Source organism: Toxorhynchites rutilus, chromosome 1, assembly GCF_029784135.1.
Source record: "Toxorhynchites rutilus septentrionalis strain SRP chromosome 1, ASM2978413v1, whole genome shotgun sequence".
In the NCBI taxonomy this organism is placed as follows: Eukaryota; Metazoa; Arthropoda; class Insecta; order Diptera; family Culicidae; genus Toxorhynchites; species Toxorhynchites rutilus.
This window is the reverse complement of record NC_073744.1, coordinates 168,336,260-168,351,982: the sequence shown is the minus strand read 5'-3', so window position 1 is coordinate 168,351,982 and position 15,723 is coordinate 168,336,260. Positions and strand designations below refer to the sequence as shown.

The window sequence follows — 15,723 nt, the reverse complement described above, 5'->3', positions numbered from 1 at the left end:
TGAAATATAAAAAAAGGGCCGCTGAAAGGACCTGTCCAGCGCATTATTTCTTAATAGAGGCGAATGAACTGCAAAGTTTAAAGCCTCTTAAAAACAAAGAAAGAAAGAATTATTTCTTAGTCTTGATTCTCGCCAATACACTACTTTACCTTTTTTTCTCTCTTCCGGTTCTCTTCTTCTTTTTAGCTCTTATCTTTTCTCTTATAATTTCTATAAATTAAATATTAAATTACTAATAATTCATTCCTTTTCAATTTCCCACTAACCTTTTAATTCTTATAACAATCTTTTTCTATCTTCTCTATTTGCTCTCGATGCACTCTGGCACTATTGAAATTCACTTGTTCCGGCGCGCACTTCCTACTTCCTTGATGGTGGAAAGTCGTTAGCCGGCACTACTCTTTACCGAGCTTTTCTTTTCTTTTTTCTTTTGTGTGAGTTCATTTATGTTTTGCCTAGTTGGCAGCTCTGTTGAATGACAGATGGTCCCATGAAGCGTATTTCGCGGTGGGCATCTTTACCCAGGGCTCACACCGTTCACTATTGGGCCAACTGTTCACAAGCAACAGGCGGTGGGTATTTATGGCGATTTTATTGAAACATTATGTTGGGATCTATTATTTGGGTAGAGCCCAAATTAATGCTTGGAACCAACGGTTACAACATAAACGAAAATTGATTTTGGGGATCGACGAGGTCTGAATTTCGACCCCTATAAAATAACATAAGTTCTTATTTGAAATATTTAAGATGTTTCATAAGTTGTGCTACGTGAACCACCCTGTTGTATGAGTGTATGAATGCCACATTTAATCCTGTAAAATTTTTCGATAAAATCTGTATATCTGTATTTTTAGTGAAAAAATTAGTATCAAAAAACATACGGAAAAATAAATAAAAGAAAGGTTTATTTATTTTGGATTAATTTTTTTATTACGGTTTGTTTAAGTCGTATCGATACACCAAAATAAATCAAAAATGAGTTTTCTCATAATGAATTGTATGATGTTTATACATGGTTTTGTTAGAATTTTCTGTCAATTTCATCCTTAAGGCGCCTCCTTGAGCCGGTACATAGTTCTTTCCTTTCAAAATAGAGTCTATCATTATGGAAACCAACCGATTTCAGAACCTCGTATTGTTGGCATTGTAAAGGGAGAATATTCAGTCAACACACGCTGATGAATGCGGAATTATCAAAAAGTTTAACAGAAACGTCCTTAGCAGGAGTGGAGAAGTGAGGTGACATTTCATATGGTTCAACATTTTTATAAATCAAGGTTCATATGTTCACGACTCAATGCGATAAACGAAGTTTACTAGTAAGAAGGTAGACAGAGATAATGCACTGTAATTAATTTAATACTTAAATGTGAATTTAAAACTGAAATTCGGCGAAAAATCTGTACAATTCAGAATATTTCGTATATGTGGCAACCCTGAGAATGACTAATATCTTTGTAGAAAGTATTATTGCTGTACATTTTGAAACTCAACAGGACGATGAGCGTGCGCAAGATAAAAATAAAAAAAAGTATAAAAAGTACAAAATGAAAAATTCGGCAAGTATAAACCTGAACCGGTTCGTGCAAGATAATGTGTTTGAGCGTACGACTTCTTCAGGCATGTTTAAAAGTTCTCTGTATTTTAATCATATACGCGATTTAACACGAATCAAGTCATCATCAAATTCATGTCTAAACATGCTCCTGATATTTTACTGTATAACAAGCTTGCCCTTAGACCTCATGTACGTTCGGAAAAACGTTGGAGCTTGAATGATAATGTACTCAACTTCTAATTTTATTCTAGAGATTACAACGTATTTACATAGTTACATGAAGTGAACCAGAATAAATTGACCTATGTGCATGGCGCAGCAAAAATTTTTTTTTTATTATTTCAGGAAACGTGAGATGGGTCGCGAGGAGGGAAAAATGTTATTCAATTTATTATAGAGCAACAGATTTTCTCTCCAGTTATACGAGTCTACATCACCTAGCAATGAAGCTCTGTTGTTAGGGTATGTTCGATATATTAACACGTTGAGCCCAGCGTTAGTCCCTAGTCATACTTTATAGTCGAATTTCTATTTATACAATAAGTATTTTTGGGAGCTGGGACCGACAATGATTTTGCACAAACGGTTTTGATGCGGGCTGAATGGAAAGCGCAGTAAGAAAAATTTGGTGCTCAACGTGTTAAAGGTGAAAATATTTTCCAATAAATGATTTTTGCTACATATATGAAGACTGATATCAGAGGAGAACCGATCGATTTTGTTACCGATAAAGCTATTCCACCGAAGAAATCATTTGACAATCCACGAACTGCAATGTTTTCAAATTGCTAATAATTCAGTAAGAAAAAAAATGGGTGGGTTATATCTATGATATAACCGAAAGGTTGACGTGGGACTACCTTAGCTTAGCAATCATTTGTTTGTATTGATTAAATTTTTGATTGAATGAAACAATTTTTTTCTCTATTATAGTGACTTTCAGCACATTTTAGCTGGTTCGTCACTTTTACTTCCATTTTTGGAATAATGTCGGGAGTGAGAATTGAACTCGTGATCTTTAGCGTTAGAGGTATGGATGATCGCCTCCACAAATGAAATAATTTTCGAATTCAATTGAATTCAATATATTTATTTTGTGAGTAAAAAGATTGTATAATGACATATAAGCACAATTCACGCATTGTGATAGATTATGTTCTTCGTTACAAGTAAATTTAATGGTAGTCGTTTTACGTTTGGTATGATGACATCTTGGTCTAGAAGCCTGTGTTAGGCAACCACATTTCAGTCCGATGAAAAATGCCCCCGATTTCCATGTATTTACAATGCCGATTTCCCCAGACACCTTGGTTTAGAAGTCTGTATTAGGTAAACACATTTCAGTCGGAACAAAAATGCCCCCGATCTGCATGAATTTGCAATGCCAGTTTCCCCAGACACTTTGGTTCTGAAGTCTGTGTTGGGGAAACACATTTCAGTCGGAACAAAAATGCCCCCGACTTTAAAGTATTTGCAATGCCGATTTCTCTAATGCTGCTTGGTTTTGATGGCTGTGTTGGGGAAACCGTAAATCGGGCCAATCAAAACAATGTAGTAAGGGCGTTTAGATAACGCTTAACATTTTACAGTTATTCAATTGTTTATCTAATGAAAAATAACATTTTATTATTTGCGATAGAAGCGTAGAAATATTCCCTATCAATTGATGCAAACATCTTTCCGATCCAGTAAAAAATGTTCGAGTTATAAGCATTCGGTATCTTTCATTTTTTTCTGCATGTTTTGAGTTTAGGTTTTCATTTTACCCCCCATATTATCCGGTTAGACGTAGTCCCACGTCAAAAAACTAAAGATAGGATTTTCAAAGAAATTTAGTTCTGGGGGTCTGAGTTATGACTTCATTCTGGAAAAGGGGTCTCTTGCCCAACACAGTTTGAGAACCCCTGTCCTACGTTAAACCACATAGGGGTTCAAATAAACTGCCAAAATGTCATATTTAATATCCTATACAATATTTGCCATACAGCTAGTGATTTGGTTTGGGGACACTTTTTACTCCCTTACCCGGCCAGGCCCTTTCTGCATAACTCGAGAACTAATCAAGCAAATTGAGTCATATTTGGCATGTGGAGGTTTTAGGGGGTACGAAACGTTTCTATTATCTCTCTAAGGGCAGGGGGGCTGCTGGACCCATGAATGTGCGCTTAGTAAGAAACCGTGGATGTGATAACGAAACATATTAGGCTGTCAAAAAAGTCCTGCGGTATTTTTTTTGAATTTTCATTTGTTCATAAAATTAGTTACAATCATCTGTTTTAAGTCAAATATGCGCCGTTTTGTTCGATGACTTGTTCCCAACGAGATGCCAACTGAAGAAGAAGACGAAATGAAAAATGTACCCTACAAAGAAGCAGTAGGCTCTCAGATAACTCCACTTCTGCCATTGCTCCTCCCGAATTTGGGACATTATTCTTGACCTCTGACTCATCCAGAGTGCGTTCTGGAACCTTTGCAGCTATTTCATCGATCCACTCAATCTCCACGAAGAACGAAGAAAATTCGTTTAACCGCCTCCCAGTGCTTGCGTCCGGGATTGCTGCTATACTGGCTTACGATGTTAACGGCATAACTGATGTCAGGTCTCGTAACTTGAGACACATACATTAAACTTCCTACTGCTTCTGCTTTGTAGGGTACATTTTTCATCTCGTCTTCTTCTTCATTCGTTTTTGGACGCAAGCTTCCATTGTTCGCTGTTCCAACTTGAAAAGATGTTTCTTGCTTGTTCTTGAAACTCGTTCCTACACGCGCCATGTGAGTGGTGGCTCCGGAGTCGAAGTACCATTCTTCCTGCTGTACATCACCAATAGCGAAAACTGCACACATCGCACGGCCCTTGCCACGCCGCGGCGGTACTTTCTTCTCCGCACAATTTGCGGCATAATGACCGGGTCTATTGCAGTTAAAACAACAATCGTCTTTGGCCTTAATCGATCCACCGCTCTTACGACGCCTCTGATGCTGTTCGCCACTGTAAAATGCTCCCTCATCACTGCTGTTTCTCGGTCCCTGCTTCGGCTTTACGTCCTGCAGAATCTTTGATTTGACTACATCGGCTGACAAAGCTTGACCGGATGCTTCCATGCCCATCACCATAGGAGCATAATACTTTGGCAGTCCCATTAGCAGTAACGATGACAACTAATCGTCACTAACAACAAAATTCATCTCCGCCAGTTTATGGCTCGTTGAAACCATGGCATCCACGTACGCTTCGGTTGTTTGAAAATTTTCCAAACGAATCGAAGTAAGCTGCTGCAGTAAAACGATCCGCCGATATATACCGTCATCTTGGAATGCCTTTTTTAGCTTGTCCCAAGCTTCCTTCGCATCCTTCACGGCCAGCACCAAACTGTAGTTTGTCTTCTCCAAACTGAGACAGATGGAGGCCAATGCCCTGAGTTTCGTGTCATTGTCCACAACCTCGTCATCCTGCGGCTCCACCGCACTCCATGTACCTTCTCGGATGAGGGTCATTTTCATCGAGAACGCCCACGTGACGTAGTTTTCCCTTCCCTTTAGTTTCTCCACCGGCAGAGCTGCACTGCTTCCAACCGTCCGCACGACTCGGCCAAAGCCACGCTGCTTGATCCCGATCCCGGAAAACTTTCAGTACTTGCATCGGTGCTCATCTTCAGTGAGAAAATCTTGAGTGGTTGGCTTCTGGTTATGTCCGTTCGTCTGGGCCCATAACCTATCGGAATTAAAAGACGTCTTGATAGAGTGAATAACGATAGTGGAATGAAAAATTTATTTGCTCATTATCATGGCATACTTATATATCAGGATTACGGCGATCCCAACACCAACTTCATAATACCCCTGTTATAGAAGCTCGCTTCCTTATTGGCAAAAAACTCGGATAGCCAATTTTCACAGGCCTCTTTTGTGGCTAACTTCTGACTACCTAGCTCGTTCGCCATGGACAAAAACAGGTGGTAGTCACTTGGTGCAAGGTCCGGACTATACGGCGGATACAAAAGAACCTCCCATCCGAGCTCCCGGAGCTTCTGGCGCGTCACCAAAGAAGTGTGTGGCCTGGCGTTGTCCTGATGGAAGACAATGCGGCCTCTGTTTTTCAAAGATGGCCTCTTCTTCATGAGTGCTACCTTCAAGCGGTCCAGTTGTTGGCAGTACAGGTCCGAATTGAGCGTTCGGCCATAGGGAAGCAGCTCATAATAGTGACAATGACAATCCCACCAAACACACAGCAGAACCTTCCTGGCCGTTAATGAGGGCTTGGCCACCGTCTGAGCCGCTTCAGCGGGCTTCGACCACGACCGTTTGCGCTTCACGTTGTCATAAGTGACCCACTTTTCATCGCCAGTCACCATCCGCTTCAGAAACGGGTCGATTTTGTTGCGATTCAGCAGCGATTCACATGCGTCGATACGGTCAAAGATGTTCCTTTGCGTCAAAGTGTGTGGCACCCATACATCGAGCTTCTTTGTGAATCCAAGCTTCTTCAAATGGTTAATAACGGTTTGATGACTTATCCCCAGCTCTTGGTCGATGCTACGGCTGCTACTATGCCGGTCTTTCTCGGCTAATTCAGAGATTTTGTCGCAATTTTCGACGACAGGCCTTCCGGAGCGTGGCGCATCTCCGACGACCTCTACACCAGAACGAAAACGTTGAAACCATCGTTGTGCGGTGGAAATGGAAACTGTATCGGGTCCATAAACTGCACAAATTTTATTGGCAGCTTGAGATGCATTTTTGCCTTTGTCATAGTAGTACTGTAAAATATGTCGGATTTTCTCTTTATTTTGCTCCATATTTGCGACGCTATAACTCACGAACGATTTAACCAAACAAAACACTGTCAAGGACTATATTATAGCGCGTACCTTTCCAACAAGCTATAGTATGACTCGATACAATTAATACAACTAGAACTACGCGCTTACAACGACACCTCGCGGAAATACCGCAGGACTTTTTTGACAGCCTAATATATTTTGGGGGAGACAAAGTTTGCCGGGTCATCTAGTATGAAATATTTGAGTAGATTTCTAATAATTCCTAAAAATAAAACATTCCATAATTGTTCTTTAAAAGATCATACTAATATACACTATCGAGAAACCTAGGATTAATGCATAAATTCCCAATTATTTTTATTGTTTTGAAACTCCCACTACTATTATTTTGAATACGACTATCGGTACAATTCCCACCAATAAACTAGAACTGAAGCAAAATCAGCAACTAACAAACTACAATAGTAGTGTTTCAGTGAGTTTTTGATTGCAACTTTTGTTCTGAACAAAAGTTGAACCCGAAACTCCACCATGAAACAAGCATATGAATGACGAAACGCTCCGTTGACCATTTGTGGGTTAATTGTCTCGTAAATCGTTATCGCTAGCTGCACATCTCCCTTTTACTCACATAGCCTCAGTGTATTCGGGCCAAACGAGTTCAGAAGTCATAAATAGCTCCTCATCGTCGGACTCCTCGAGCTCTGCCTCTGACAGTTGGGAAACTTTTTGGCCGTTTGCGGTTCGTAGCGTACTCTCAATATTTCGCTATAATTTACGACTACCCCACGATGTAAATTGTTGTGCCACTCACACACATACACATTTATATTATCTATTCCTCCTCCGATTCCGATGGAACAATAGGCAAGGCGTACGACAGATCTTCCACAGCACAGCTACAGCAGCCGAAACTCATAACCCAGGTCCAATAAATCCTGGCACCGGCTCGTAATAATCTGCTTTTTACATGCTGGCTGCTTCCGGCGGACCATCTTCGGCTCGAGCTCGAGCCGAGTGGATAAAAAATTGACAATCATTGTAAGTGGTTTTCGATATAAATTCTCTTCCCCCCTCCCGTCGCAAGCCAAGCGTATCGAACTTAGAGGTCGAACCGCACACAATGAATTGATGGCTATCAATAAAATGTAAAGACAATGTGTCTTCTCTTGAGTCTCACTCAAGATTGCTGCCAGCATTCTGACACTAACAGAGGGAAGACAACCTTGTTGCACAGGTGCTTCTGGTGGGTGGGGATATCTATGGCACAGGGAGAGGGCATAGTAAAATCGGAAATCCAAACTTTGGCTCTGTGTTACGCCCAGATGATGCCCAGATGATTTTGACCGGCCAGGGCAATAAATAAGTGGTTGGAAACAAGAGTGTTGACCACTTGAATGATCGCACGGTTGTGGGGATTGGGGGGCTTGGTGCTTCCCCGACATCTGAAAGTGAGTCTCCAGCGTTGAAAAGGTTGGGGCTAGGTGGAGACTCCGATTGCTCCCCCCGGGTGGGTGTATTAATCTTTGCCGATGTTTGTTCCAATTTGTTACCTTGGGTGCTGGAATTCAAAAAGTTAATCTATGGGAGGATTGATGAAATAGCATTTTCCTCGAATTGTAATTCATTTTTTATTGCAACGGGCAAAAGTTTGCGAAGCCCCTTAATCCATCACTTTTAGATTTATGTTGCTCGTTAAATATTACGTCGAAAATAAGTGGAAATATGAGAGAAAGTGAATAAAATAGATGGATCACTATTTATATTTTGAAGCCCAATAACAAAAAAAATCATTGTACATAAAAAAATAAACTGTATATCTGTATTTCAGTTGGGGAACATTATTACGAATTATAGAAGTGATTCAAGAAAAAATAGACTTACTTTTATTCGTACTTTTTGGATCATTTAAGGCAGTGGTTTTCAACCTTTTTGCTCCATTCCCCCCTTTACGAAAACTAATCCCAGTGCCTTCCCCCTTATCAGTATTTCGGAAGAAATTCAGTAACATATCAGTAAAACGATAAAAGAAAACAAACGGCTTTCAAGTTATATTCGTAACAAATTTGATTTTGTACTTTTGTCTGATTACAAAAAAGGTAAATAAGTCTGTCAAGTCAATATGGCGTGTGCCTGAAAGTTTTTCGCCAAAATCGTAATTCTTGAGAACGTTGTAGAAAAACACACCTCATGTCATCTTCAATATTCACTCTGTTACGGTGTTTTGTTCCCAGCAGCATTGTAGAAAATCCAGATTCACATAAATTCTATGCAACATACAACAACACTCGTAACGCTTATTCCGCATATCAGAATATGAATCGAGCTTTCGAATATCGATGAGTTTGTTCTGGAATTGATCCGAAACTCTCGTCACTGCCAGTCGGAAGGGACTTCGAACTATGCCCAGATCTTTTTCTTTGATATAAGGAAAATGTGTTTCAAGTTTAACTTGTTGTAAAAAATCTTGATAAATGCCGTACAATTTCCTTTTTAAGATCTTCCCTACTATTTCTTCGTCTGTTTCATCATCATTCACTGATGAAAGTCTTTCAAACATTGCGAAGTTGTTCAATTGAACATTACATTTCAGATTTGGAAATGTTTTCCAAGAATCGCAAATATTGCCTTATCCAAAAAAGATTTTTTTTATCTCTTCTGTTTATTCTATTAGGCTCATTTAGCTATTCAGCTGTAACAGAGCCGAATTTATTCGTGTAGATTTTCATCTTAATCTTCAACTTTTGTTGTTTATTACACTGTAGCCACTTTTAGGCGTAAGAGTATTCCTATCTATCGATAAACATTTGTTTGTATCTATTGCACAGTAGCCGTTTAGGCGTAAGAGTATTCCTATTCTATCGATTCGAAAGTTTACAGATGGACTGTTCACAGCAGGACTGTTGATACGAGGCTTCCATTGTTGTGTTATTACTAGTGCCAATTACCGATGCAGTAGACCGAAAATGTGAGCGGTAAGGGACTGGGATTACCGTCACATGATGATTGTTGCATGGAAACAGTAGCTAGAATAACACACAAAGATGGTCAGTTGAGGGGCCCTGAGTTATGAGCTCATGATCGTTCGCTTAGTAGCGGACACGCAACCAATTAGGCTACGAAGGCCCCCTCAAAAAACTTTTTGTGACAATTCTTGCTAATCATTGCCATCTTCAAAGAAAAGTAAATGAGCAATATTCCCTTGCGAAATTCCCCCCTTTTAATTACCAAATTCCCCACTAGGGGGGTATTCCCCACCGGTTGAAAATCACTGATTTAAGGTATATTTTGAAACAGAGTATTTTTTTGCGTAGGACTACGTCTTTCATTTCTGTACCAGCGTATAAGTTAAAATTTTCGAAGACCAGAGCGTAACGCTTGCTTTGAAAACAGGCTATTGCTCGGCCCGTTCCCGCTCGGAAATCCATTTAGTTGTAATTGCGATGTGAGATGAGGATGGTCACACGCCTATGCATTATGCGAGCTATACTCTACCCTAGAATTATTACTATTGAGTATAAATAAGCTATTGGCGATTTCACAGCATTCACGATTCATCAGTTATTCTGGCAGCAAGGTTTTCCATATAGCTGAGAGTTCAGTTGAGTTTTCAAAATTTGTCTTTTTGAGAGTACGAGCGCATGAAATGATAAATTTCAAAGCCTGTATTAGTGAAACCAGCGCACACATTATCTTGTCGGGGTTACGAGTTCGATCTGATTCCGGTGTTGCTGGACCTCGATTTAATAACAGAATGTTGCGCAAGAGTGTGCCGAGGGCAATCCATGGATTTGAAGCTTTTATCTTCTTCTATATCTATAAAAATGGATTTCTGTCTGGCTGTCTGTCTGTCTGATTCTTATGGGCTCGAAAATTGCTGGTTCAGCCATGAATTATAGGTTGTAGAAGTTTTTTGGGCCGGGGAAGGTTCTTATGATAGTTCGAGACCCCTCCCCCCTTTCTAAGGGGCGACTGCCATACAAATGAAACACAAATTTCTGCATTACTCGAGAATTAATCAAGCAAATGAAACAAAATTGGGCATGTGGAGGTTTTAGGGTGCAATAAATGATTCCATGGTGGTTAGATACTCCTCCCTCCTCTCTAAAGGGGGGGGGAGTGTTGGTCTGCCATACAAATGAAAGAAAAATTTCTACATAACTCGAAAACTAATCAAGCAAATGGAGCCAAATTTGGCATGCGAAGGTTTTAGGGGACTCGACAAGATTCTATGGTGGTTCGACACTCCTCCCATCTCTCTGAGGGGAGGGGGGATTGTCATACACATGAAGCATACATTTCTGCATAATTCAAGAACTAATCAAGCAAACGGAATCAAATTTGGCATGTGGAGCTTTTAGGAGGCAAGAAACATTTCTAAACTAGTGAAACACTCCTCCCACCTTTTTTCTAGAGGGAAGGAGGTCGGGGGGTTGGTGCGAGCATAGAAATGAAACACAAATTTCTGCATAACTGGAAAGCTAATCAAGCAAATGGAACCAAATTTGGCATATAGAGGTTTTAGTGAGCCATACATGTTTTTATGGTGGTTTGACACTCCTTTCCCCTCTCTAAAGAGGGGGAGGGTGCTGAACAACTCGAAAATTAATCAAACAAATGGGATCAAACTTAGTATATAGAGGTTTTAGGGATCGATAAACGTTTCTTTGGTGGTCCGACACTTTTCCCCTCTCTCTAAGGGAAGGCTGCCATACAAATGAAACACAAATTTCTGCATAACTCGAGAACTAATAAAGTAAATGGAGCGAAATTCGGGATGTGAGGGTTTTGGGTACGAGAAATGTTTCTATGATGGTGTGACACTCCTTCCTTCTCTGGAATGGAAAGAGGGTTCCATAAAAATAATACACATAATCCAACCAAACATGACAATTGAAAATTTTCAGAAAACTCTGACGGAAAATGGGAAAATTCGAAAAATTCAATGCGCATGTGTTCTACAATTACATATTAACAAGCGTTGTTAGTCCATTTGATGTTTGCGCTAACGAAATTGATCTTCGAAAGTTCGAAAGTGGAAATGGAAGTTTGCCGGGTCAGCTCGTGATGTATAAAACGCAAGAGCTCCTTCTGGAGCCCAAATCTTCTGAACGATTTCCTATTTACAGCCCATAATTCAGTGCTCCCGTGGCCGAGTGGTTAGCGTCATAACTAACATGCCGGGTGTTCGGGTTCGATTCCCGTTCTGGTCGGGGGAATTTTTCGTCAAAGAAATTTCCTCCGACTTGCACTGTGATCACGCGTATTTTAGAGCTTGCCACTCAGAATGCATTCAAGGCGTGTTATTTGGCATAGAAATCTCAACTAAGTACTAATAAAAATGACGTAAGTAATACTACGTTGAGACGGTGAAGTTCCTCTAGGAACGTTAGTGCCATTGAAGAAGAAGAAGCCCATAATTCAGCATGGATTCGAAAGTAGATTTGAATATTCTTGCATTATTTCGGTGTTTGGATATGCTCTTCCATATCAGATTTAACTGTAATGGTTCATTGTGGATTCCTAGCTTTTGTTTCAACAAAATGACAAAATTCACATAATAATATTGGCTACCAACACTCATGTATCACATATGTACCATTTGAATTTCTTATGAAAATCAGGACAAATTCTAGAATATGAAAAACAAATCAGGACGCCCCAAAAAAAATCTCTAAATCAGGACAGATCGTTTTCCTACTTTTCGTCAAAGAAAGTTCTTCCGCTCTGCACTGGCACACGCGTATTCTAGAGCTTACCACCTAAAATACACTCAAGGCGTGTTAATTGAGAAAATAAATCTGAACTAAGTACTACTAAAAATGATGCCAGTTAAGACGTTGAGACGGCAAATATCCACTGGGCAGGTTAGTGCCATTCAAGAAGTTAATTCAAACTCTGATCATCGTCATTCAAAATAAGTCTCGCTCCAGCAAGCTGACAGCAGTCTTTCTCAATGCTGACGGCTGCTCGATACAAATGAAGAATGGAAGATAGATATTGTACACAGTGGTGCAATTTTGTTCGGTGGATGCACCGCGTCGATTTGCATGCCGTCTGGTGTAGAGCGCTTCTGTATGTTTGCACCACATCATATCTGCATCTGTAAGTTTAAGTTTAGATTTTCGAAAAAGACAGCGTTACGTTTGGAGTGCAGCCTCTATGTCGGGTGAACGAAGTGGTATGACAATCACTTTCAAAAGATTAAAGGTGTATGAGTGATGGTCAGTACTTCTTGACCCTAAAACTTTCTTTTAAAGCTCAAACTTCTTTGAAAGCAAACTATTGAATTCACAAAAATCTATAATAGTTGGTGAAATAACAAAAAACCTATAAATGTGCTTGAAAGTCCATTGAAGTCAAGATTAGTCAGCTGTTGGTTCATGTCGTGGGATGGCCGTGAAAACACTAGAAAAGGTTGTGCACGGTCTGGTCGACCTCTGTTTCTATTTTGCCACCGTGTTGAACGGATGTGCGAAATTTTTCACCTCAGAATGCAAGAATGTTTTATGTAGAAATTGGTTGAGTGATTGAATCACACGAACCAATTGCGTTATCAAATAGTTAACGGTGGGGGAACAAATATGTAATCACCAGGGGCCGCACTGTGTCTAGCACGAGAAGAATATTCGCGATGCAACTTAGTACGCTACGTGCCTATCTAAAAAAAAATTGAAAGTCTTGAGAGTTTTAGTGAATAGTGAATAGTGAATGATTTATTGGTGGCTATTTCCGATCCGATCATCTTATCTTCGTGAATCCGAGCAATGTTTACGGGTTGGAAGTGGCGTCAATGAGCAGTGCATTTCTAGCCGAATGCGAAGAATGTATTTTTCAGAGGTGAGAGCTGTGTTCTGAAGGTGAAAATTTGTTTCACAGCGGTTGTTGTCGACACCACCACCCTACAACACATCCGATTAGGTTCGGATTTTATAGTCCTACGTTAACAATGCGGTCACGTCTTGAACACCAATTTTCTTTATTTATTTTTTTTGCGGCCCGCGACACCACGACAAACACGTGTTCGTTGCCGCTCTGATAAAAAAGGTTGAGGACCGCTGCATTATGTTCCTCTTTTAATCCCATTTCTTTTCTGCAGTCGGACTGAACGGAGCATTTAGCAAAAATTGAGGTATCGATGATAGTTCAATACAGATGAGTGCCATTGACTATGGATTTGGTAGTAGAGAATACGAAATGTTTGATATGATGTGGATGATATCTCACCATATCAAAGAAATCATATTGATGCAGAATCGATCGTCGTTTCTAATTGGGATGGGATAGGGGTATTACTTGCGCTGGGTATTTTCGAGGATGAATCCGTTCCTTCTTGAGCGTTGATTATTCTTTTTCAGCTCATAAAATGATTACCATGCCATTCCGCATGGTAATCATTTTATTTGAAAGATAAAATGTCTCAAAGTTATATGCTTGCTACTTATTGACCCTTTACACTTGTTTCAATAGCTTAATAATAGTACTATTGTAAACACACTAATCTGTATTCAAGCGGGTGCCCGCTCGGAAATTCATCTAAGGGACGAATGACTTTTGAGGTCCCTTAAAAACAAGAACTGAACAGGAAATTCATTCAGTTCTAATTGTGCAGCTGGTGTATAATGTTCTCGCTCGCTCACCAAAGTCCTTTTTCAGTTTTCTATTATACTGCCGATCTGATCGGAATCTCTGGTGAAAAACGAACTATCGATGATAAATCGATATAGACTGCGTACAAATGATGCCATTGGCTATGGATTCGACAAATGATTACTAATCAAAAAAATGTAGATTTTCTAAAAACCTTCAGCGAATCACTTATAATTTGACAACTCAAAGACAAAACATCATCATTTTCCTGACTGCCCCATCTAGCTGTAAATATATCATAAATTCGTCTTATGATTCAGAAAAAATAGATTTACCTTTATTTGTACTTTTTGAATCAATTGCGGTATGTTTTTCAACAGAGAGTATCAGTATCGAACCGATTATAATCATCAATACATGAAATACCAAGATCTTGTCGCTTCGTTTGTGTCAAATGAATCGAGAAGCACTCTTGAATGAATCTCGTCTGAGTCTCTTATGAAGAAGCGTTGAAGTGATCATACATTCAACTTAGATATAGTCCTAGAATTGGTTTGCACAATTAGACCCCACATACGTCTCTATCTTCCAACGAATACCGTTTAAAGCTGGAATACCCACACGACCGATTAAATTAAGAGCGCAACCCCTCTAATCAAACAACACACGTACTCTCGAATACATACACATCAGAGAGCAATTAGAAAGCGTATCGCTCATCCACAAATAATGTTATTTCATTGAGTGGAACTCTGGATCCCATGCTACTAACCCCCACAGCTGTCTGGCGTCGAGCCATGCATAATTTTCACACCTGCCACCCCTCACCATACCCAGACGGAAAATTTTCCCACAGAGAAATCTGATTAATACAAACGCCACGCCAAAGCAGTGTTATCTAATTTAATTTTCCCCCACACGTGTGCCGAACGGCACTCCATCAAGCTTGTTAATGAAGAACAATATTTACAGCAATGTTTGGAAGCGAGAAAAATATCCGACCTACGTTCATGCACTGTTTGATTCGTCGTCTGTCATGATGACGACGACGACGACGCGAGTGAAACGCATATCAAACAGAGCAACATGCACTCACCCCTCGTCGTCCCGAGATATAGTTCATCTGTCATTTGGCGACGAAGCAACCGCTGCGCGCTTCCTTGCAGATACCGCCGCACCGTTTGCATAACTTACAGGCGTTCAACTCGCACCGCACAGCGAACATTTAATATTTGCGTTGTGCAAACCATTTTTAATACGAATCGTTATCATTCACGGTGTAATCACCGTTCGCATATTTACTAACGTTAGTTTTTTTTTTCTTTTCGATTACAGCTAGACTTGCAGCTGCAGGACGAATCCGGCGGCGATATCAGTAGTTTCATAACGAACGGCGAATGGGAATTGCTGGGTAAGCGCAATAACTATTACTTTATGAATACAATTGTCATTGTTTCGCTTCTGTTCGCTGTTCCGGTTCCGGCTGCTCGAGGAGGAGTTCGCCAGTTTTGAGTGGCGGTTGTAAATTTTCGCACAATTTCCCCGGCTTTGATCGTTGGGGGGAAAAACGACCACCACCACGAGTGCGGGAGCAAAAACAAAACGAGGGAAGGGAAAACTTAACCCAGTAACAATCGGCGCAAAGTGCTCCCCTAGCAGTGATGCCTATAGTTCGAGCAATGTAAAAGTTGTATCATTTATTTAAGTTCCCCGCTGAGCCACTGGCAGTTGCAATCATAACCATGATAATAAAAATAACAATTGTGGGCCGAGTTGGAAGGGTAGCTT

At 40.2% G+C, this 15,723-nt stretch overlaps 1 protein-coding gene across 1 annotated transcript in view; it reads left to right on the top strand.

Moving 5' to 3' along the window:
* LOC129781228 (neuronal acetylcholine receptor subunit alpha-7-like) overlaps positions 1-15,723 on the top strand; it is a 587,700-nt gene that overhangs the window by 506,694 nt on the left and 65,283 nt on the right. Inside the window, exon 6 of the mRNA XM_055789164.1 lies at positions 15,271-15,346. Within this exon, the coding sequence (XP_055645139.1) occupies positions 15,271-15,346 (76 nt within the window). The remainder of the gene's footprint in view (positions 1-15,270; positions 15,347-15,723) is intronic.